Source organism: Pseudopodoces humilis, chromosome 16 (genome assembly GCF_049639895.1).
Source record: "Pseudopodoces humilis isolate 2021_Gansu_Grassland_sample_001 chromosome 16, ASM4963989v1, whole genome shotgun sequence".
NCBI lineage: Eukaryota > Metazoa > Chordata > Aves > Passeriformes > Paridae > Pseudopodoces > Pseudopodoces humilis.
In genome coordinates, this window is record NC_142215.1 from 2,780,580 (window position 1) to 2,802,902 (window position 22,323).

General features: G+C 47.7%; 3 protein-coding genes across 4 annotated transcripts in view; all 3 read left to right on the forward strand.

Annotated features, from left to right (window-relative positions):
* Positions 1–357: 357 nt before the first annotated feature.
* On the forward strand, positions 358–6,134 carry SNRPA1 (small nuclear ribonucleoprotein polypeptide A'). The gene is made up of 9 exons (XM_005521625.3): positions 358–521; positions 1,172–1,319; positions 1,825–1,903; positions 2,257–2,303; positions 3,049–3,151; positions 3,709–3,788; positions 4,891–4,966; positions 5,329–5,422; positions 5,950–6,134. Exons 1-9 carry the CDS (start codon positions 440–442, stop codon positions 6,006–6,008), a joined length of 768 nt encoding a protein of 255 aa, XP_005521682.1. The 5' UTR covers positions 358–439; the 3' UTR covers positions 6,009–6,134.
* A 268-nt stretch (positions 6,135–6,402) lies between these two features.
* SELENOS (selenoprotein S) lies at positions 6,403–12,206 on the forward strand. Of its 2 annotated transcripts, XM_014251223.2 has the most exons (7): positions 6,403–6,519; positions 6,651–6,785; positions 8,287–8,393; positions 9,206–9,295; positions 9,387–9,462; positions 10,993–11,078; positions 11,393–12,206. In XM_014251223.2, the coding sequence occupies exons 1-6, from the start codon at positions 6,438–6,440 to the stop codon at positions 11,058–11,060; spliced, it is 558 nt and encodes a 185-aa protein (XP_014106698.2). In that variant the 5' UTR covers positions 6,403–6,437; the 3' UTR covers positions 11,061–11,078; positions 11,393–12,206. The 2 variants fall into 2 exon arrangements, with proteins under 2 accessions (XP_014106698.2, XP_014106697.2); XM_014251222.2 differs by lacking the exon at positions 10,993–11,078.
* A 7,911-nt stretch (positions 12,207–20,117) lies between these two features.
* The window catches only part of CHSY1 (chondroitin sulfate synthase 1), a 75,275-nt gene continuing 73,069 nt past the window's right edge, over positions 20,118–22,323 (forward strand). The window contains exon 1 of the mRNA XM_014251219.2: positions 20,118–20,389. Coding sequence (XP_014106694.2) covers positions 20,118–20,389 — 272 coding nt within the window. The remainder of the gene's footprint in view (positions 20,390–22,323) is intronic.

Sequence of the window (22,323 nt, forward strand, 5' to 3'; positions counted from 1 at the left end):
TGCTGACGGCAAAGCCAAGCTTCTGAGCTTGTAGGGGCTGAGGCGTGGGGCTGGCCCGGGGAGGAGCGGGATGAAGGGATGGGTGTTGGGGGCTGTACCGGCCCCTGAGGAGGGGAATGAAGGGATGGATCTTAGGGGCTGTACCGGCCCCTGAGGAATGGAGGGATGGGTGTTGGGGGCTGTACCGGCCCCTGAGGAATGGAGGGATGGGTGTTGGGGGCTGTACCGGCCCCTGAGGAATGGAGGGATGGGTGTTGGGGGCTGTACCGGCCCCTGAGGCGGGGAATGCGGGGATGGGGCGGTCCCTGCCGTTCGCTGTCTCGGCGCTCGGCTGCGCGGCCTGCGCGTGCTCGGCGCTCGGCGCGGTGTCCTGCGGCGGCCTGGCGCGCTGTGGTGTCGCGGTGTCGCTGCTTGTCGCGGTGTGTCGCGGTTTGTGGCGATGGTGAAGCTCACGGCGGAGCTGATCGAGCAGGCGGCACAGTACACCAACGCCGTCCGCGACCGGGAGCTCGACCTGCGCGGTGCGCGCCCCCCGCGGGGCGAGAGGGGCTGTGCTGGGAAGGCGGCGGGCGAGGGCGGAGGGCTGAGGCCCGGCTGTGTGTGTGGTGGAGTCTGAGGGAGGACTGTGTTGAATCCCGGAGGAGAGGCTGTGCTGGGGTTTGGAGGGTCCCTGATGGATCTTGAAATGGGGCCTGGAGCCTTCCGTGGCCGGAGGTTCCGAAGCAGGACGGGGAAGCCGCGGGGAGGTTGCTGGAGGGGCTGCAGTGGCCGGGGGTGGTTAAAGAGGCTCCAGTGGCTCCGGAACCTGCGGGGGATGTGAGGGAGCGAATTACAGAGCGGGAGAATGGTTTTGGTTGGAAGAGAGCCTAAAGATCATCTCTTCTCAACCACTAAGACGGGGAGATGTAGGAGGCATGTGCTGTGGTGGGGGTGGGATGTGCTCCCAGCACGAGGGATGTGCCAGAAAGGTGGTTTTGCTGAGAGGGAGGAAGAAGGATTGAAAAAGCCGTGAGCGCTGTTTGGTTTGAGGGGGAGAGTCGATCCCGAGGTGTTTTGTCTGAGGCTTATCGTCATCCTCAGTCCGTCCAGATTTGCCCCCACACACTCTGCTTTGCTTTGGTCTGCTCTGCTGTGGGCACCATCTGATCCCTGCCTTGCACTCTCCCTCCAGGCTATAAAATCCCTGTTATTGAGAACTTGGGTGCCACTCTAGACCAGTTTGATGCCATTGATTTCTCTGACAATGAGATCCGCAAACTGGACGGATTCCCCTTGCTGCGGAGGCTGAAAACTCTCCTCATGAATAACAACAGGATTTGGTAAGGGGCTGTGTTTTAGCCTGATGGGACCCTGGGGCAGAGGAAAATGCTTGTGGGAGAGAGGTGTGTGTGTCTGTCAGTGCTGGGTAGGTGCAGGAGTGTTTGTTTCAGGCAATAAAAGCAGCGCGGAGCACTGTGTGGGCCCTCTTTCAGTTTCTTTCCTCATACAGTGCAAAAGTCGGTGTTTGTTTCTCAGCCAGCACAAGGAGATGCAGAGTTTGGGATTTGGCCAGATCTTTGGACTTCAATAATCAGCTCTATAAAGACAAAGAAGAAGGGATACCTGCAAGGGAATGGATTTAAATCTCATATTGCACCTAATGTTTTTGCAGTGACATATTGCTAGCTTTGTTAGAAAAGTGTTTTGGATGCTCAGCCAAACTTCTGCTGGTGTCACAGTGGGTTTTTCACAGAGAGATCCTCTGTGTTATTGTGTTTCTCTGTGTATTTTCACCATTGCTAATTCCTGCCCTAAATTAAACCTTTGGTTTTTGTTGTTCTTCAGTCGGATTGGTGAGAACCTGGAACAGGCTCTGCCCAGCCTCACAGAGCTCATTCTTACCAACAACAACATTGCTGAACTGGTAAGCTGTGATGCAGGATAAAGCTAAACAAGCTTAAAATTTGTGGTTTTCATCTCTCTAATTAACCATTTGCCTGAGAGTAGTGCCGTGTGCCTTTGGTAATAGTTGGTTCTTTCTCTTTAGAGCAATATCCTGTAGTTTTGGCAATAGTTAATGGTGTACATGCTTTAATGAACATGATTTGCTTCATGCAGTGGAACAGCAGTCACAAAGCTTAGTGGTTTTCCTATTAAAATAATTACAGTAATTTAATTAATCTCTAAAAGAGATACAAGTTCAGAAACTTCATTTTCAATTATTTGATTTTTTTGCTAAAGGGGCTTAAAATTTCTTCCTGTCTTCCCTTCACCCAGGGTGAACTGGATCCGTTGGCAACTATTAAATCATTGACTTACCTGAGGTATGTAACCCCAGAAAGAAAAGTTGCTCTTTCTCTGGTGTCTGAGCTCTGCTGCTGGCCTGGCCCTTTGCTTTGGTCTGGAGTGCACTGCTTTTTATGAGCTGTGACAGATTCTTTAAGTCTAAAAATTGAATTGATAAACAGTGTTTCCTCTACTCTTCATAAACATCTGGTAATTATTGTCTGAGGTTTTACATACTGTTTTATATATATATATAATACTGGTTTTATAGACTGTTGGGATAATGAGATTAACATCTCTATAAACCAATACACAAGTGCTGAAGTGAACTTAACCTTTAAAAACCTAAAACCGAAAGGTTTAATTGGTTGATTAAAAAAAAAATAGTTTAAAATACATGCAAACAAGGACTTTTCAATAGTATCACATTTGGTGTGAGGGACAGAGAGGAACACAGCTTGCCCTGTGATTTTTCAATTGTTCAGTGTCCAGATAGGAAAAGTGATGTTTCAATTATTTTTGGGGGGAGTATTGTGATTATTTTGAGGTTGTTCTTTATGTTGTCCTTCAGTTAAATCTACTGAATTGCTAAAGTGCAAGTTTTTACTACAGTTTCCATAGTATCAAAAAACTGTCAGTAGGCTTATTTCATGATGTTATTTGTTATCTGTTGCAGCAGGAAGTACATGAATTCATTTCAAGTATATTAATATATTTCAATACAAGTGTATTTTAAAATATTTTGTATTGAGAGCCTCTTTATAACCTTTATTTATTTCACAGCGTTCTAAGGAATCCTGTAACAAATAAGAAACATTACAGATTATATCTAATTCATAAAGTTCCCCAGGTCAGAGTGCTGGATTTTCAAAAAGTGAAGCTCAAAGTAAGTCTGATTGCTTTTGATTTAGGTTTTTTCTTTTTCGTTTGTTTGTTTGGGTTTTTGTTTTTATTTTGTTTGTTTGTTTCATTCTTGAAAATTCACCATGAACAGTGGTCTTGTTGCCATAGTTGTAAATTTTATTGAAACTCTGTAAGTGGGTCTATAACACTCTCATTGTTTCCTTTCATGGTTTCATTCTGTTAAGGATAGAATCTGTTTAATTATGTTTAATTAAGTTTTAGTGCCTTTGTTTAGTGTTACTCTTTTCTGTGTCTCTGGTGTTGGTAGGAGACACCTTTAGAGAAATGAGCAAAACCACCACAGCCCTCAGCTCTGGGTGGGGGGGTGAGTGTGGGAAAGAGCTCTTAATTCTAAGAGCACGAGGTTGATACATCTTGGAGTGTTTGGGCAATGTTTATCTGCTTGTTCTTGCATCTGGTCTCCATGTACCAATTTCACTGATGAAGATGAGCCAAAGTGTCTTTCTTGGCCAAGACAGAAGCTTTGCAAACTGTGATGTTCTCAAATTAACTTTGTGTGTGTGTGTGGTATCGCTGTAGGAGCGACAGGAGGCAGAGAAAATGTTCAAGGGCAAACGGGGTGCACAGCTTGCAAAGGATATTGCCAGGAGAGCAAAAACGTAAGATAAAACAAATTTACACTGGCATCCTCCTTCAGAAACACCACTTTCTTTGTGTGCAGTATCAGGCAGAAAACTGAATGTCAATATCAGCTGCTGGCAGGATGCCTCAAAAGCTTTGGGATCCAGAAGTGCCTTGTCCAAGCACCCCGAGTTTTGGATGGTGGTGAATACATCTCAGAAATATTTCTGAAAGAGAGAACTTGTTCAAGGTGGATTCACTGAAGTCAACAAGCAGGAAACCTTAATTTTATTTTTGTTATTTAACTGCAGAGAGGTGGCCATTATTTAATTTGTGTTTGGTGGGGTTTTTCTCCTAGATGATTGGTAACTAAATTATTTTGTTTTGCCAGGGAATAAACTGAAAAATCTGCTGTAGTTAGGAGATGAAATACAAATGAAAATCTTTAGTTAAACTATTAGAGTGTATGTTTAATTAGTTTCATTGTTAAGTGGTAATGTTTTGATTAACCTATTTGGTAATAAGAATTCAGATCATGTGTGGCAACAGCATTTCCAAATTCATGGTTAAATAGAAAAATGTCTTGGACTTATTTAGCATTTTAAAGATATAATAGATGGATTTGAGCTCGAGTTTGTGAGTGGAAAGGGATTCAGGTCTGTGACAGTTCTAGAGTAAGCAGGTGATTTTCCTTAAAGCAGCAGCAGCAGATAACCTTTTTCTTTTGACCATTTTAGTGCAGGCTTTACTTTAGGCTGTTGTAATATCATATTCGACACATGGGAACAGAAAACCCACTTTCAGTTAGTCTATTTATCCACCCTGCTTTTGTAATGGCAACAGACCAGCTGAGTGTTCAACAACATCCAAACTGAAGAGCTTTTGTCAGCTGCTTGATTAATAAAGTTAAGTTCTGCCTCTGAGCAGATGGAAAGGTGGGGGGAAGTAATGGGACAGTGAGGACAAGTTGCTGGTGTTTCTGAAGGAGGCAATTCTTCACTGTATCAGTTTGTTAACAGAGATAAGATACTACACTTGATGGAATGAAATGCTTTCAAACCTAGTTTGGAAGCATTTCAAGTTAAGAGAAGCAGCTACTCTTCAAATAGTGTTAACAGGTCTTTTTTTTTCCTTTTGAAGCTTCAATCCAGGAGCTGGTCTGCCAACAGACAAAAAGAAAACTGGGCCCTCCCCAGGGGATGTGGAGGCAATTAAGGTAAATATGGCAGGAGAAAAGTGGAGGAGAAGAGCTGCCATGGATCCAAATTGAACAAATATTTCCTTTGTGCTGTTCAGACAAATAGATCAGCGTGTCCTGTCTCTGGTTTAGGTTCTTTTTCTGTAAGTTTTCTTCTGACCTACCTGTATTTTGAAAACTTAAGTGAAATGTTAACCTGGGTTCTTCTAAGGGAGGGGGAGGTAATGATTTGTCATTTGTAGAATTTTCTAGAACTGGAATTTAGTAGAACTTCCATAGGCATTCAGCATCACTTAACTGGTAGAAATCTGGGTTTTGTGTTTATTCTGAGCAGTCTGACACAGGGTGTGTGAGGATTCACTGAGTTCTCTGTTTCTCAGACTGCCATAGCAAACGCCTCGACCTTGGCGGAGGTGGAGCGGCTGAAGGGATTGCTGCAGGCGGGACAGATCCCCGGCAGGGAGCGGAAATCAGGTCACTCTCTACTTCTGCTACTCTTCTTTAAACAGAATCCACCTCTCTTCCTTGATTCCTGATGCTTTATGTGATCTCTGTAGGGAGTTGGGTAGAAAAAGTGGGAGTTTGTCATGTGTGGAGCACATCCCTGGCTCTGTGTGATCTGCCTGGCCTTGAGTGCAGCTCAGGGCTGTCACCTGCACTCCCTCCAGAGCAAGGTGCCAAACAAGGTGCTTTGCTGCATTGGATGACTCCAAAGTTCATCCCAGTTATTGAACAAAATGAGATGAATTACAGAGTCTCTCGGGACCTGTGCTGAGCATCAGTGCCTTGGGTGTGGGTACAGCAGTGAGTCTGGGAGCCCTGCAGAGATGGGTCTCAGCTACAGGCTGGCCATAGCACCAGTTTTCTGTACACTGGGGCTACCTGGATTTCCCGTTCTGTAGAGTTCTTAAACGTTCCCTTTATAACTCTTCTGCAGAGGGGTGGGAAAAGAACAGCAACGTCTGCAGCAGCTGCCCTAAAACTCTGACGTGTCCTTTCAGGCCCATCGGAGGATGGCGAAGAAGAAATGGAAGAGGACACAGTGCCAAACGGATCGTAGCCCGGGCCGTGCCGCGCTCCGGCCCTCCCCAGGAGCCCTTTCCTGTCCCATTCCTGTCCCCGGCAGGGCCCCATCGCTCCCGTCCTCGCGCATTTCGCTGTTCAATAAATGAACGGTCCCTTTTTCTCCCGGTGGTGCCGCATCCGCTTCGGGCTCGTGCGCATCCTGATTGGCCGCCTTGCGCCTTCCTCCCTTCTCTCATTGGCCGGCGCAGCCGCACGTCACCCCGGGCACGGCCAGCGGCGGCGCGGCGCTTCCTGGCGTCGGCGGACGGGGCGGTGATTGGCGGAGCGGGGCGGGCCCGGATGTGAGGCGGCGGCGGACGGGGCGGTGATTGGCGGAGCGGGGCGAGCCCGGATGTGAGGCGGCGGCGGACGGGGCGGTGATTGGCGGAGCGGGGCGGGCCCAGACGTTAGTCGGCGGCGGGTGATGGAGCCCGGGGGTGACGGTCCTGCGGCAGGGCCCGGGCCGGCGCTGGGCCCGGGCGGCCTGGGGGCCCTGCAGCACACGGGTGAGGGACCGGGGGCCGGGAGTGAGGGGGGGGGGCGGGGGGGCCGAGGCGCGGAGTGGGGGCCGCTCCCCCGCCCGGGTGGGCCCCTTGCCGCGCGGCCCGCGCTCACCTCCGGCCTGTCCCCATCGCAGCGGGCTCGGTGCTGTCCAGCTATGGCTGGTACATGCTCCTGGCCGTCGTCGCCGTGTATCTCCTCGTGCAGAAGGTGTCCCGCAGCCTGGCGTCGCGGCCGAGCGGCCGGCCCGGAGCAGCTGAGGCGGCCGAGGGTGAGTACGGAACGCGCTTGTGGCCTCCGGGCTCCTGCTGGCCCTCCGCGGCCTGGCCGGGTGCCTGGGAGCCGCTCGGATCCGCACAGGGCTCTGGAGCTGGTAACAGCCTGAAGGAGATCCGGTTGTGAGGGGTTTTAGAGGAGAGTGATGCTCGTGATAACGGCTCAGCCCCCTGAGCCTGAGGGGATCACCGGGAAAAGTTGGGCCAAGGGAAGTCTTTTTAAAAGAAAGAAAGGAAAAGCTGTGTCCCAAAGTAAGGTGTTTGGGAATGAAGGAGCGGGACATCACAGGACGGGGGATATCTACTCTTTGGTGGTGCAGGAGCTGAGGGGATGGAGGCTAAAAGCACCCGTGGTCAGTTACCAAATAACTTCTAGACTTATCAAGCAAAACCAAAACTCCCAAATCTAAATCTTCGGGAAGATACTTCTATAAATACTCACTTTTTATTAATATTCATCATCCCCTTCCAGTTATTCTTTCCCAGTTCCTGCTGTGGCAGGACTGTGTGCAGTTGGGGTGTGACACTGTTATCTTTGGGAGTGTGGCACAGGTTGTAAATCTCACAGTCAGGATCCTGCTGAGAAGCACAGGCTGTGCTCGTGGCTCTGCCAAATCCATGAGTGCTTGGCAATGATCCCTTGGGCACATTGGCACGACAGGACATGGGGCCCCAGTAAAATCTTATTTGCATGCCCTTATCTTTCTGCTGTTATTTTGTGATGATAATTAAATGATGATTTAATTGCCCAGATTGCCTGTAAAAATGAAATTACTGAAAGTACTGACATTGCTTTTTCATATTCATCACTGGATCATAGCAAAAAATGAGGCAAACAAATGTGGAGGTGCTTCAGCTTCTGGAGGAAGACAGAGCAACATTTGCCTTTTTTGGGGGGTATAATTTAATTTTCCTATTGACCTTCAAAGGCCACTCATGAAGAGCAGTGGTGCCTCAGTGTGGATTTTCTGAGACCTCCAGGTGTCTCTTGAGATCTGTGTCATGTTTGTAAGTGATTTGTCTGCTGATGGAGGGTGTTAAATCCACTGCTGCACTGACACCAGCAGGACCCATTGCCAGAAGGAGTAGGAGTGAATGTGGGCTGGTTGCCTCATCCTTCTGCGCAAAAGAAGTTCTCTGGGTAAAAATGGTCCCTGTGAAGCCTGGGTGATGTTTCTGAATTAATTTGTATCTAACAAATCCTTCAGATATAGAAGGAAGTGTCCTTGAAGTGTGAAGTTTAAACTTTATGGTTAGTTATATTTGTGTCCTTATTAAAATCCTGTTAAAGCAATTGCTTTAAAACAGTAAAATATGATGAAGTTTAATTCAGCATATAAATTACTATAAAAGATTAGCTGGAAACAGAACTTGAGCTGTTATTTTTAGAAAAACAGCTGCAGGGATAGATATGAAGCTGTCCTTATTACAATTATTTGAGGAGACCATCTAGAATTTACTTTGAGTAGCTTTGCAAACTCTTTCCTGATTTCCTAGAACCTGATGCAGTGGTGAGAAGGCAGGAAGCTTTGGCAGCAGCTCGCCTCAGGATGCAAGAGGAATTGAATGCCCAAGCAGAAAGATACAAGGAAAAGCAAAGACAGGTAACCAGAGAGCATTTCTTCCTTTAACTCATAAATTTCTCATCAAGAACTTTGCTGCTGTTAAAGAAAGTAGCAAATTATAATTGTGGGTCTGGTGTTCATTTGTTCCCAGGTAAATCTGTACCTGCAGGAACTTAGCTGTGTGTGCAGTGAATAGCTGGAGGGGTTTGCTGGCATTTAAATTAACTATACCACTGCATATGTGTGTTTCCTGCTCTTAATGGCAAATATAAGTGTTAGAAATGTAGCTTAGCATTGCTGCAGTTGAAGGGTCTGAATTATAGTTTGAGATCATGAGGAATAGTGAACTGCTGAGTGGGGCAGTGCAGAAAATAGGTGTGATCAGCATAGCAATAACACTGGTCATCATCCCACCTCTTCTGGTTTGCTTTTGCAGTCAGACACTCAGACCTCAGTTTATAGCTCATGCTTCAAGTAATATCGGCAGTTAAAAACAAAGGAAAAGTCCTTTCTTTCCTCTGTAGAACCCCACGTTGTGCATTGAATTACTGTCACATGCAATATTCTTTACTTAGTACTTTTTATGCATTCAGGGTTTAAACTTGCCACTGGTTCTGTTTTACTTTCAAAATGTTTTAAAGCATCAAGTGGCCAAAAGAAGCCGCAGACTCAGTCAGGACATCCTGAGGAGGGGCGGAGACGTGGGTGTATAAAAAGAGTAAATTCTTCCATAATCTCAGGGATACTGCATCAGATAGACACATTTTGATGAGTCTGTTGTTTCTGGGGATTCTGTTAGCTCTGAAATCTTAGTTTTAAGATTAAAGCTTTATCCTGGATTTGTTCCGTAGCTGGAGGAGGAGAGGCGAAGGCAGAAGATCGCGATGTGGGAGAGTATGCAAGAAGGAAAAAGCTACAAAGGAAACCTGAAACTGAATCAGGTAACAACCATATTAATCATGTCACAGTTGTGTTTGTGTGATTGAGGGAGCTGAAATTTGTGCTGAGTAACTTTTTTGCTTTTCTGAACAGCAAGAAGTAGAATCTGGTGCCTCTGCCTCAGCAGTCCCAAAATCTAAACCAAACAAAAAGCCTTTGAGAGGAGGTGGTGAGTATGGAATCCTTCAGACACTCTGAGCATGGAACAGGTCATTTATCCAGCTGTATCTATGGACTCTGTACATACTCTTTGTCTTTTTAAAGGAAGAAACAAAACGTTCCTTACAAATGAGCTCTTTATCTCTGATCAGCTGGTCTGCTCTGTCCTTTGTGCAGAAAGCTGGCAGGGAGTTTTGTGAGTGCTTTTCCCTGGGAAAAGAATGTATCAGGGTTTTTTTTTGTAAATATGCTTTGGCATAATTTACTGAAATTTTTGCCACTCAGAATTACAGATTCTTACAGTGTTTCTGGGATCCCTCCCCCATTATTGTATAAGGTCAATAATTTAGTATCTGACCTGTCTTTCAAGCACCTGAAGTACTGATTAAATGCAAGAAGAGGGTATTTTACTTTGTATTATGTATATTCAGAAGATGAAAGGAAATTATTATGTAAAATGTGACCTTACTTTTCAAATACCACAGTGCTGACCTATTGAATGTATAAATCCTGTAGCTGTATAAACTTTTACCAACTCTGAAAGTGCATCTCACTGTTAAACTCAGTCACCTGCTGGAATCATCTTGACGGATGAAGTGCTTTCTATGGCCTCACATTGCCCATGTCAGGTTCACTGGCCATGCAGGCAGTCTGCTTCCTCTCCTCTCAGCCCAGCAGCCCTTGCCCATACCTGCAGGTGCTAATTTGGGTGTATTTTAATGACAATTTTCCACAGCGGAGTGGATCATCCAGACAGCCTCAATCAGGCTGAAAAGGAGGCCCACTTAGGGTGCAGTGCTGAGTGAGTGACTTGATTAAGTGTATGAAACCTGTGGATTCTTGATTAAACATCCTAAACCTCAATAACAGTGCAGTGCTGGGATTTCTGCTTTGAGTATTTCTCCTGACATTTGAAGGAATTAAGCCATTGATTCATCTTAGGTTGTTTAATGAGGGTGTGATGTCTGATGCTGTCAGGTATCTTTGATAGCTCTGTCATGGGATATTTACCTCCCTGGGGATGAGAAATGCAGGGATCAGCTATGCTGAGAACCAGGATCAGGGCAGCTGGGTTTGGGCACCCTTCCAGCTGCTACCTGTCCTATTTTAATCCACAGCAAAGTCCTTACTTAAGTAACCAATTACAGAATTAGAGGTCTCAGATCTTCCCCTGAGGTAGATCAGCGTGAAGTGAAAGAACCATCTGTGCTGCTCAGCTGCTCAGTTGAGCTAGAAAGCAAAACTTGGCTGGTATGGGAAAAACAAATTTCAAAGATTAAGGTGATGCTGGGAGTTTCAGAACAGGTTGCTTTGTAAACCCCCCTGGTTACTAGGATTTGGGTTCTTAGGTTTGTGCAGAAGAAATTGAAGATGTTTGCCAAGTTCTGAGTGGGTTCTTCTGACATGAAGTTTCCCATAGTTACAGCATTAGGATGTTCAACTAAAGTGCATTTGCCTTTTCTACCTATGCTTGCCTTTTCAAATGCTCTAAAAAAATACTTTGCAGTATTAATGAGTGGATTTACATTTTCACCTTCAGACTACTCCTTGCAGGACTGGAATAAGGGATTAAGTCCCTGGCTGTTGGGGCTCTTGGAGAACAGATAACACTCTACAGAGTTTACTGTAAGAGCTGCTGTTGCTTCTCTATTTATCCTGCAGCTTTAGAGCAGACTTAGAAAAATTAAATGGTGATTCATTTCAATTTTGTTTAATCCAAACTGATCAAATTAAAACACAAATGTTATGCAATGGTTTTTAAAAGAGAGAAACCCTCTCAAGTCTGGATGTTTTCTGTGCTTTCATTCTCCCTAAAATGCTGCATGCATAAAGGATGAGCAAGGTGTAAATATTATGAGATCTATTTTTGGTGTTCCTTGTGCCTTGGTGAAGGGCTGTGGAGGATGAATATTAACAGAGTGGGTTTCTCTGTGTTCCAGGCTATAACCCACTGTCTGGAGAAGGAGGAGGGACGTGCTCCTGGAGACCTGGCCGGCGGGGCCCGTCAGCAGGTGGATGAGGCTAACGTCCCTAGTGTCCTCTGGCACTATCAGGCTTGATCTTACCCCCTGTCTAGCTGCCTGCAGCTGGCCTGTCACAAGGACTCCTTTGGGACTGGTTCAGTGCACTTGTTAACTTAAAACAGATATTGTTTGTTTGATTTACACCCTTTCCAAATTGTAAGACATTGGCTGATGCTACACCAGAAAAATACCTGATCCTCTTAGAGAGGGCAAAGAGAAAATTTCAGTATAATCAGTTAATTTTCACTCTTCTGTAGAGAGGGAGTCTAGTCTCCAGCCAGGGTGAATCACCTGTGATTGTGAGATCTGGGCTCTCTGACAAATTTAGTTATCTATGCTCACTTTACCTCTGTGAGATGAGGATATTTACCATCCTCAGATGTGTTACCAGATTTACCTTCCAACTAAACACAGTCATTTAGAGAGTAAGGATATTATCATTGGCAGACACCTTGAATTTAGGGAGGGGGACTTTCAGAAAAAGCACAGGTGATCTGACAAATGTCACGGATTTGCACCAAAGGCCAGTTATGGCAGAAGAGTCTCTGTGACAAGCCAGCTTGAATGATGTTTTCCTTATAAATGGTAAACAAACCAGTGAGGATTACTGATGATAGACAGCAGACAGGGGGGTTCTTGCTATTCCTTTTTTTTTTCTTTTTTTTTTATTGCAACTGCTTTGTAAAAACAAGACACTATTAATATTAAATATAATTGCAAACATCGTAAATTTAGTATTTACAATCTTGTGGTTTTCTACGGCATCTTTTTTTTATAGAAAACATTTGTTCTAGTGCAATAAATGTGTATAAAGCAAGGTGGGAGATGAAGTAACTCTGCTGCAGCTTGGGCAGCACCAAAGCTGAGGGTGGTGTGTGCTGAGGAGGGCTCTGGCCAGTGAAAGTGCCACACTGGCAAGTGAGGGGTGCAAGGAGTGTGTGGTGTTCATCCTTCTGGTGTATGTCAGCACCGAGGACAAAAAACAACTGGTCATCATAACCAAACTTTCCAAGCATCCCATCCCCTTGATTTTCTCTCTAAAATGCAACAGACAAATAAAATCCAGGTTGTTTTTGGAAAGGAGTGAAATAATTCCTGTTGGCATAGGACAAGTGTCCCTGTGTCCAGTTGCTGTTCCTGAGCTGGTCTGTGGGCACTGGGGGGGGAGCAGTGGCTCCTTAGAGCTTAGGGCTGCCAGAGCACTTGTTTCTGAATATTTACTCTTGGAATACTTGTGCTTATCAATAGCTACAAGTGTCAATTTTGAATACATGTTCATATGCTTGTTGATATTTCTCTTGACTAGAAACGCAACAGGAGCATTATTAGAGAGTTTAAAAGTTGGTAATGAAATTGAAAGGCCAAGGAGCTTTTGTTTTAGACACAACAAAGTGCTTGGCCAAGTGTGTGTGGAAGGTGAAGTGAGGCTGTTGATGTTCCTATGGAAATTCATTCAGAGGCCTTCAAACTTCAGGTTTTAATCCTGAATAAGACAAAAAGAAATAGCGCTGGGGAAGGATATTTTCAACATCTGAAGAGTCTTCCTCAGGAAGTAGGACTAAGTTGTAACGCCATAGGAAACATCTCCCTTGTGTTGGGAAAGCAGGCAACAGACTGAGATGTCTTCAGAAAAACAACTGGGGGAGGTTGTTGTCTTAAAGAAGCAGAAATCCTTGTGCTGATAAGATGGTCAGGGATGAGTTTATTTAATTCAGTGAAAACATTTGCAAAATAAATAAGCAGGTCTTAACTGAGCATATGCTAATCTTTCTCAGTGTCTCAAGACTTGCTTCTGGCTAGGACTAAGGATATGGCTTTTTGCCCAATTCTAAGGTTTAATAAGACATGTCAAGTGAAAGTGAAATGATGTACATATTTCTGGAAGTTTCAGCCTGATTTTTAATTTTTTTTTTAATCCTCAAGTTTCTGAATTTTCTTAGTCAGACACTTCTAAGCTATTGAACAGGGTGGGAGGACGAACCTCAGCTCATGAAAGTTTTCTTTTGGCTCACAATAGGCACAAGAGGGAAGAGTTTTTCCTCTGACTTCAAATGGAAAGCTCTCCCCTGACCACAACCATTATGGAAAGGTGGTTTCTTGCTGCTTTATAGCTCAGGAGTGAAGCATGTAGAAAGCATTAGGTGAAAGTGAACTATGTAATGAATCCATTGTTCCTGGTTTGGTATGAATTCCCAAGAACTTGAATTATGAAAGATCATATTAAAAAGCCTTCAGGAAATTTTTTTTTTTCCCCCCACTAGAGCAGTTATGCAAGAAGCCTCTTGCTTTACTCATGCAGATGTTCTGGAAATACCTCTGTCTGGAAGAAGCTGGGTAATAAACTATTTAACTGCTGGATAATGCTATTTAACCACTGAAGAATAATCTGGTTTGGGTATTAAGAAGTCAAAAAATCAAGCAACTGTTCAGAGGCACAAAAAATTCCAGAAAATGTTACTTGCTTAAGAAGTGCAGCTAAGTATTTTTTGTTGCTTTTAGATGATTTATATGCTGGAGGAGCAGAGTTTTTTGTTTTCTTTAAATTGCAGATGAGATCTGGTTTGTGCATAGTTCTCTTAACTATTCATCAGGAGATACTGAGCACTGGAGTTAAAACTGAACAAAACAACCCACGTTGTCAGACTCATAAAAATTATTTGGCTTTGTTTATGCCTTTAAAAAACATTGTGAAATGAGAGAAAGATTTTAAGAGTGATATTGCATACTTGGGCGTTTAAAAAATATCTTTCTTATGCTGGAAATTTTTAATAACAAACAGAAGAGGGAGTTTGGGGGAGTGAGGGCAATGGGGGAATCTGTCAGCAGAGCTGTTCCCAGGTGTTCCAGAGTTATCTGTGTCTCAATCAGAGATCAATGTGAGTGAAAATTATAATTGCACCTGTATCTGCAAGGAACTGCTGTCCTTGCAAAATCCAAGTGCAGGTGTGAAATGCCAGTACTAGCACATCTCATCTGCTGTGTTTATGCAGTTCTGTACTATTCTGACTCCAAACTCAAGGAGCTGGGCTGTTCTGCAGTGGCTCCGTGCTCAGACTCTGCTGATACTCAGCTCAGCTGTTTAAATTGGGTTTTTTTTTGGGGGGGAGGGGGGTGTGTGTCTTATTTCCCTCCCTAGAAGATGACTTTGCATTCCAGAGCTCAGTGAAGGAGGATGGCATCCAGCCTGAGAGTCTCCTGTAGATTTTACCAGCAGCCCTATTGTTACTGGCTGCATTTAAACCCCTCTAATGCTGTTCTTTCTCTCTCCTGCTCAAGCAGGCAGCTCCCTTGTGCAGTTGGGTCCTTGCAAGGCTGGCTGTACATCAGCACACATCTCAGCATCAGATCCACCTTCTGGATGAATTTTGCCCTTGTACAGGCTAAAATGTGGCACCTTGTCAGGGACCAGTTTAGCCACAAGTGGGGTCCAGAGTGTTTCTGTCCGTGCTATAGCTGAACAGTGAAACTGTGCAATTTCCAGCTGTAAAAAAAGCTGGTCTAGACTTCGATGGGCTGAAGCTTTGGGTTTTTAATTCATTTTTTTTTTCCTCTCCCTCCTGTGTGGAATGAGAGCTTGGCTTGTGGAACAGCTCTGCAACCACAAAGGAAAAGCACACGGCTGCTGGCTGGGTGGTGTCCTGGCCCAGCTGCACCGTCGTAGCTGATTTTGTGAGAGCTTCCAGGGCAGCCTGACACACACCCTGCCCATATTCCCAGCTCCAGAGCCAGTGACTTCAAAAACTTCTGTTGTTTTTTTTATGAGAAACTAATGTCTTCAGTGGAATAGGTGCCCTCAGCTCAGCTTCGGTGGGGAAAATACACATTTCTTGTTGAAGATTTCTGTGGCAAGGTGCTGGCAGGGAGGCAGGTGCTGTTCTCATGTATTTATTGCTGTGATTTTATCTTGAAGTGCACACCTGCTAAAAAGCACTTTCAGCACAGAGCAAGATCACTGGTAAATTTACAATTTCACTCCTTCCTCTACCATAGATTCTTTCTGTGTGGTTGTTACTGAGCTGAGCTTCTGAGCTGGTTCTGTGGGTAAAAGTGGAGGAAGGCAAGGAAAAGAACTTAGAAAATTTTATTTAAAGAGAACGGAAAGGAAATGGATACCCTGAAATACCTGGCATTTAAGTCTAGTTCTAGTACCCTGCATTAAAATGGGGAATTACTGTTAGCTTTGCCTAAAAGCTGCACTTTGAAAAAACCAAAAAATCAAGTTGTACAGCTTTACTTTATCATGTACTGCGAGGGCGGCAACACTACCTGTGAATTCCATTTCTTAGGTAATGTAATTGCCACTTCTTTAGGTGTTCTGCTTTTCAGGCTATGACATCTTGCTGCTCTCTTTTTCCAATATACATTCTGGGCTTTTCCAGTGCTTTCTTGACTCAGGTGTGGCAGCACCACATTCAGAAATGCATCAGTCCCCTCCGCAAAGCTCGAGTGCCTGGTTACAGCCCGCAGTGCTGCTCCCATCACCGGGGAGATGAGACCCGGAGGTTGGGCAGGCCCTTGAGGAGCTGCTTGGGGAGCAGGAGGGTTTTCCATGGCATTCCCACCTCTCCCGGCCGGGAAGGCGAGGCGGCTGCACTGCGGGGCCGGGCCGGGCGATGGCAATGTCGGGCCGGCTGTCGGAGAACGGGGACAGTTCTGCTCTCCCTCGAACGGGCACTTCTGAGTCATCCGGCTGGGGAAAGGTTGGGACTGGGCCGTGGCAGGACCAGAATAGGATGGGGAGGGGAAAAAAAAGTGGGTGCTGGAGCTGAGAAAGGAGTTTCTGCATCATTTGGGAAAATGCAGCGGTGCTGGAAATACTGTGACAGAGACAAATGCTACTGGTTGCCCAGTGAGATTTTTTCCACTGTGAGTCTGTTACATTGAATATATGAAATATGCTCATTTTCCAGTGCCTGGGCAGTTTTTAAAATATAAGTTTGAGTATTGGAACATTCCTAATTAAAGTTTCTGGAGCATTTGGGGAGTAGTGCACTTCTGTAGCTATTATTTTAAAATGTGGTCAAGAATATATCTTGTAGAAGGTACATCCTGCAAGTATTGGAGTGGGATTGCTGGAGATCAAAATCAGTGGGAAAAAGTGGTAATAATGCAACATAGTCCTTCTTTCCTCTACAGAGCAAAGTCTCCTATGTGGAAGAAACCTTCTTCATTTGGTATTCAAGTTCTTTATTCCAAAAGGATGACATTTATTCTGTATGCACACACACACACACAGAGGCAGCTCAAGGACTTGGCTTTTTCATTGTTTAAAAATAGGATTACTGTTTGGTTAATCTGATTATGAATCTAAACTATGTGGGCCTGTCAAGTGGGCTCTTACCGGCTGGTCTGGGTGCTAATCTCGCTGGAGGGAGTGGGACGGGAGCGTGGAGATGAGCACACACCACATGCATCCTCTGCAGATTTTGGAGAGCCCTCGGAATACTTCCTGCAGCCATCCCACAAGGAGTTGAAAAGATGCTGCATAAAAATGCGTTTATGCTTGCAGACTGTGTTACAAAAGAAAAATATCACGTCTTTGAATATATAGGAACCATGATGTATAGTGACAGCTATTGAGACCAAGAGCTGTATTAATAGAGAATGGCACTTAAATATGATTATGCAGTATGACCTTTTGCTGCCATCCAGATTAAAAATACACTCTAGGCAGGTAACAGTGTTATAATTCCACTGGAAGGACTAAGCCATGCTTTTCAAGTTTCTCTGAATCTGCCTTTTTGCTTTTTTTTCCAGCAGCTGCTCTATGCAAGAAGAGCGGAGGGGGCAGAAGCAGTAAAAGGGGCATGTGTGTGCCTAGCACTTTAGAACATGAGTTTGGCACAATAAATGACATAAAGGGAGGCATGTGGATGTGCTGTGGGAGTTGTGTGAGCATTGCAGCATTCTCAGGTGGCACCCCCTCCTCACAGCTGGACATCTCAGCCTTACAGCCAGGGGTGTGACCTCGTACAAAACCTGACTGTGCCTCCTCTCCGGGACAAATCCTGGCAGCAGGAAAGCTCCCCTTCCTTCTCCTGCCCCTTCCCAAGCATTCTCTGACTGTCCCTGCACATGCTGAGCTGCAGGACCATAATTGCCCAGGAGGTGGGAACATGCTCAGGAGAGTTCTGGGCTGAGGAGATCCATCAGGGGCATGTGCTGCTCTGCTTCATCATTTCCATGTGTGCTGAAGTTGCACAGAGTTCTCAGTTCTGATGACTAACTTCTTTTCTTTGTGGGAAGAAGCCAACTGACAGCTCCTCAGCCCCAACCCAAACCTTTCTCTGTTTTATTGCCTTTTAACCACGCTAGCTCTGCCTTTTCCTGTAATTCATAGGCCACAGTGGCTTTCCCTTGAATCAGGAGATTTTTACAGCTGATTTGGAGCAGGCAGAGAGTAATCTCCTTCCTGCTCATGGACTTGCCACATGTGCCTCTCCTGGAAAGGAGTGGCCTTGTTTTATTTTTTAGCTTGAATGTCTCTTGGTGTCGTGTATTTCAGGACCTGATGATCAGGCTTGTGGGGAGAGGAGAGAAGCAGAGTTTAATGAAGAACCTTTTTTAAGCACAATAAAAGATCCACGTGTGCAGAGTGGCACGGGCCAAGGATAACCACAGACTTCATGGAAAGGATCAGTGCACCAGTAGTTAGAAATAATTGTGAAGCATTGCAAACCCTGGGAAGTAGAAAGAAATGACAGTGGTGGCTGGGGAGGGGATGCAAAGGACAGTCCAGCTGGCTTTTGCCAAGCAGTGGTGTTCCTGCCCTTCCTGGCTTTGCCTGTCTTGTGTGTACTCCAGTTTGAACTGTTCTTCCCTTCTCTCTCTTTCACCATTTAGTTCTTCTTCACACAAACTCCTCTCACTCAAAACATCTCTGTTCTGCCCACGGGCAAACAAAAGGAGACATCCTGCTTTTCTTTCCTGTTCACTGCTTGTATTTCTTATCTAATTTCTATTTGTAATCAATTTTATTGTTGTTTAATACCATAAATCCTGGTGGCACTTTCCTTGTGTTATTTGTGTTCCTGACATCACAAATCCATCTGTGCTGACCTCGGTATGAGGATTGCACCATCACAAGAGCAATAAACCCCAAACAAAAGTGTTTTTTTCGAGACATGTCATCAAGCTCATTAGATAAGCAGATTGTGTCATTACCTGCTCAATCCCAGAAGCGAGACAGTTACTTGTGATCATAAAAAATCTGTCATGTCTCTTTGGCTTATTTCTGTAGAGTATTAATGTGGTGCGACATCCTCTTTTGCAACGGTTCTTGCTCAAGAGGTTGCTGCCGTTACACCAAGACTTTCTTCTTCCCAGCTCATTGTGGATGACATCATGATATAAATAAAATTTAAAATGGAAAAGACTGGCAATTGGAAAGGCTGAAGTGGGCAGGAAATGGAGGAAACCACAATGATAAGCAGGAGGTCAGCGGGTTGTACTTGATAAGTTTCTTCTGTTCAGACTGGATGGTTTTTTTTCCTGTGAAATGTGAGGGGTTTATGGCTGCTGCATTTGAAGCTGAAGTGCTCTGTTGATGAAATGCACGTGGAGAGTCAGTGTGGACAAAGGAAAAAGAAATCTTCACACAATACATAAAAAGTCTTCAATCTGTTGAGCGCTCACTATAGCCTGCGGATGGAAACAGACTGACCTATTTCTGGTTGGTTTAATTAGCAAGGTGGGAAAAACCAGAGAGTGCCTGTGCCTTGGCTCCCTGTCACTACAGCATGTGCTGCACAAATGCACCAGTGCCAGGCAAACAGGGCTGCAAGGCTGCTCCTCACTGCCTGCATCCCCTCGGTCTCTTGGGCAGCAGGGACCTGACCTGGTGCCTATCCTGGATCTGTGTCCCAGTGTCTTCCCACCCTAGTCTGAAGGGCTGGGCTCCCAGTTCTGGCCCCTGAGCCAGGGTTCTGACACGGGGTGTTGGTGCAGGGTGCTGGGATGCCTGTCCCGGGGTTATGTCCAGTGTCTCAGTCCCTGTACCCAGAGCTGAGCATCCACATTCTCTTGGCCTCCTGCCCCTCTTGGTCTGGACAGCTGGGCTGAGCTTCTGGTGTTCCAGTTCTGAGGTGCCAGTGTGGGATGCCGGCCCGGAGTCCCTGTCCCCTGTGTGAAATGCTTGGTTAAGGTGCCGGTTCCTGTCACAGAATCACCGACCTCTTTGTGTCGGAAGAGCCCTTAACGCTCATCTCATTCCAGCCCCGTGTCCTGGGCAGCAGGGACACCTTCCCACAGAGCAGGCTGCTCCAAGCCCCGTCCAACCTGGCCTGGAACACTTCCAGAGACGGGGCGGGCCGTGCAGCGGTGCCGCTCCGGGGCGGTGCTGCGGGAGCTGGCTCCAGTCCCGGGGTCCCACCGCGGCTCTCGGTGCCCCCTCCCCACGGCCGCGTCCCGGGGGCTGCAGCGGGGGGCGCACGGCGGCGGCTCCGGCACGGCCGGGCGGGGCCAGGGGCAGCGCGGCGGGGCCGCACACGGCGCCTGTGCCGAGGGGCAGGGCCAGGGTGGCGGGTGGCCCCCCGCTCCCCTCCCTCCGCTTCCCGTCCCTGCCCCTTCCCCCATGGCGGCGCTGGGCGCCTCGGCGCGGCTGGCGGCGGCGGCGGCGCTGTGAGCAGCGGGCCGGGCGGGCATGGCGGGCCGCGGCCGCCGCGCCTGGCTCAGCGTCCTGCTGGGGCTGGTGCTGGGCTTCGTGCTCGCATCGCGCCTCGTCCTGCCCCGCGCCTCCGAGCTGGCGGCGGCGGCGCGGCCCCCCCGCGCCCGCCCGCCGGGCTGCCGCCCCCCGCCCCCCCCCGCCGCCGCCGCCCCGCCGCGCCGCCCCGGCCCGCCGGCACAGAGCTTCCTCTTCGTGGGGGTCATGACGGCGCAGAAGTACCTGCGGAGCCGCGCCGTGGCCGCGCACCGGTGAGCGGCAGGGGCCGGCGGGGATGGGGGGGCTGGTGGGCTGCGTTGGGCTGGGGTCTGGGATGGGCTCGGGGTCGGTTCGGGTGGGCTGGACTCGTCTCAACTCGGTTCGGTCCCATTCAGCCGAGCTGGGCTTGGCTCGGTTCGGTCCCATTCAGCCGAGCTGGGCTTGGCTCGGTTCGGTCCCATTCAGCCGAGCTGGGCTTGGCTCGGTTCGGTCCCATTCAGCCGAGCTGGGTTTGGCTCGGGTCGGTCCCATTCAGCCGAGCTGGGTTTGGCCCGGTTCGGTCCCATTCAGCCGAGCTGGACTTGGATCGGTTCGATCCCGTTCAGCTGGACTCAGGCCGGTCCCCCCGGGGTAAAACCGCCCGGGCCGGGATGCCCTTACAGCCGGGATGCTCCCGCCGGCCCCGGGGACCGCTCGCCCTTCCCCGGGGCAGGTGCGAGCGAGCCTCGGGGCACACTGAGCCCCAGCGCTGCTCGCTCTGAGCCGGGCTCGCTGAGGAGCCCCGGGCGCTCTCCGGGCGGGCTGAGGGAGGAGCGCAGCCCCGAGCGCTGCTCCGCTGCCCGGGCAGCTCGGCAGACACGCGAGGGCTCGAGTGAGTCGCGTTCCGCTCCCGCAGGGTCTGGCTCAGCCAGGTTCCGCCTGGCAGGTGGCCCCAGTGACCTTGTCTGAGGGTCAGGCAGCCCCGCCGGTGCGAGGGGACACTGCCTGCCCGTCAGCGGCGGAGACGCGGGCATCAGAGTGTGTCCCTCAGTGCCTCTGCCTTGGGCGCAGCTGCGCCACGCTGGTACGGTCTTTGGCTGCTGCTTGCGGAGCGAGCTGACAGCCTGATGGTAACTGGGATAAAGTTTGGAGACCGCTGGAATCCCCTGGATAGGGAAGCAAAGACCACTGTGCCAAGCCGAAAGCGTGTGCTTGGGAAGGAGACCCAGAAAAGGCATCTGGGAATGGAGTAGAACCCACCTGGGCTCCCTGCAGCTGCTGCTGAGGCTGGAGCAGGTAGTGAAACAGCTCGGGTGAGGAGAGTCAGCCTGGGTGAAACTCTCCACGCCTCAGACTGCTTGAGCTGATGCAGGAACCAAGGTCTCTCTGAGCTGTGTTTGTTCCCTGAGCACACCTAATTTTGGAGCGGTCTTGGTGCTTTGCACTGTGTGCTGCTCGCCGTGGTCCCCAGGTGTAGCTGGGTATGGCCGTGTGTGCCCCAGGCTCACGGCAATTCTGTCCAAAGCCTCGGCAACATCAGGATAATCATCTCTTCTGTGAGAGATGTCTGTGGCTTTGGTGAAACTCTGCTCCGCTGAAATGTGCTGGGATATGCTCGTGGCTCCAGTGTGTGTGCCAGCAGGCAGTGCTGGGAGGCTGCACGGGAAGCCTGCTCGGGAAATTGGAAAGAGTTAAGAGCTCAAATGTCAGCTCGGGTATACCCCAGCTCTGGTTCATCCAGCATCCTCAGAGGAGCAGCCAGAAGCTCTGGGACAGATCTTTAATAAAACATCCCCTTTAGTCTTGTGCTAGAACAAACCCTTCTCCATGTCCTGCCTGCCCTGGCTGAAAAGTACTTGGCCCCATTGGCCAGTAAGAGCAGGATGGCAAAACTGTGTATGATGGGCCATGATACCATCGTTCCCAGCTCAGCTCTGGTTTCAGGATATCTGTCTTTATATCAGCATCAAATTAATAAAGCAGTAAAATTGCTTTGTTTGGGCAATCTGAGGCATACTGTCCACCAGCAATGGTTTTAATGGAAACTTAATTCCTTCTTCCAGCAGTAGACCTGTAATTAAGTTACAGAGAGTGCATGATTGATGCTTTGAAATGGGTGAAGGAATCTGTATCTTCAGGGTTATGTTCTCCTTCACCATGTGGGATGGAGCATTTTGGATTGCAAATCTCAGGGGCTGTGTAATTTAGATTTAGATATACAGAGAGG

Coding starts and splice junctions, on each gene's coding strand:
- SNRPA1 (XM_005521625.3), top strand. CDS start 440: ATGGTGAAGCTCACGGCGGAGCTGATCGAGCAGGCGGCACAGTACACC. Junction 522..1,171: donor CCGGGAGCTCGACCTGCGCG/GTGCGCGCCCCC, acceptor CTCTCCCTCCAG/GCTATAAAATCCCTGTTATT. Junction 2,304..3,048: donor AAATCATTGACTTACCTGAG/GTATGTAACCCC, acceptor TTTATTTCACAG/CGTTCTAAGGAATCCTGTAA.
- SELENOS (XM_014251223.2), top strand. CDS start 6,438: ATGGAGCCCGGGGGTGACGGTCCTGCGGCAGGGCCCGGGCCGGCGCTG. Junction 6,520..6,650: donor GGGGGCCCTGCAGCACACGG/GTGAGGGACCGG, acceptor TCCCCATCGCAG/CGGGCTCGGTGCTGTCCAGC. Junction 6,786..8,286: donor AGCAGCTGAGGCGGCCGAGG/GTGAGTACGGAA, acceptor CTGATTTCCTAG/AACCTGATGCAGTGGTGAGA.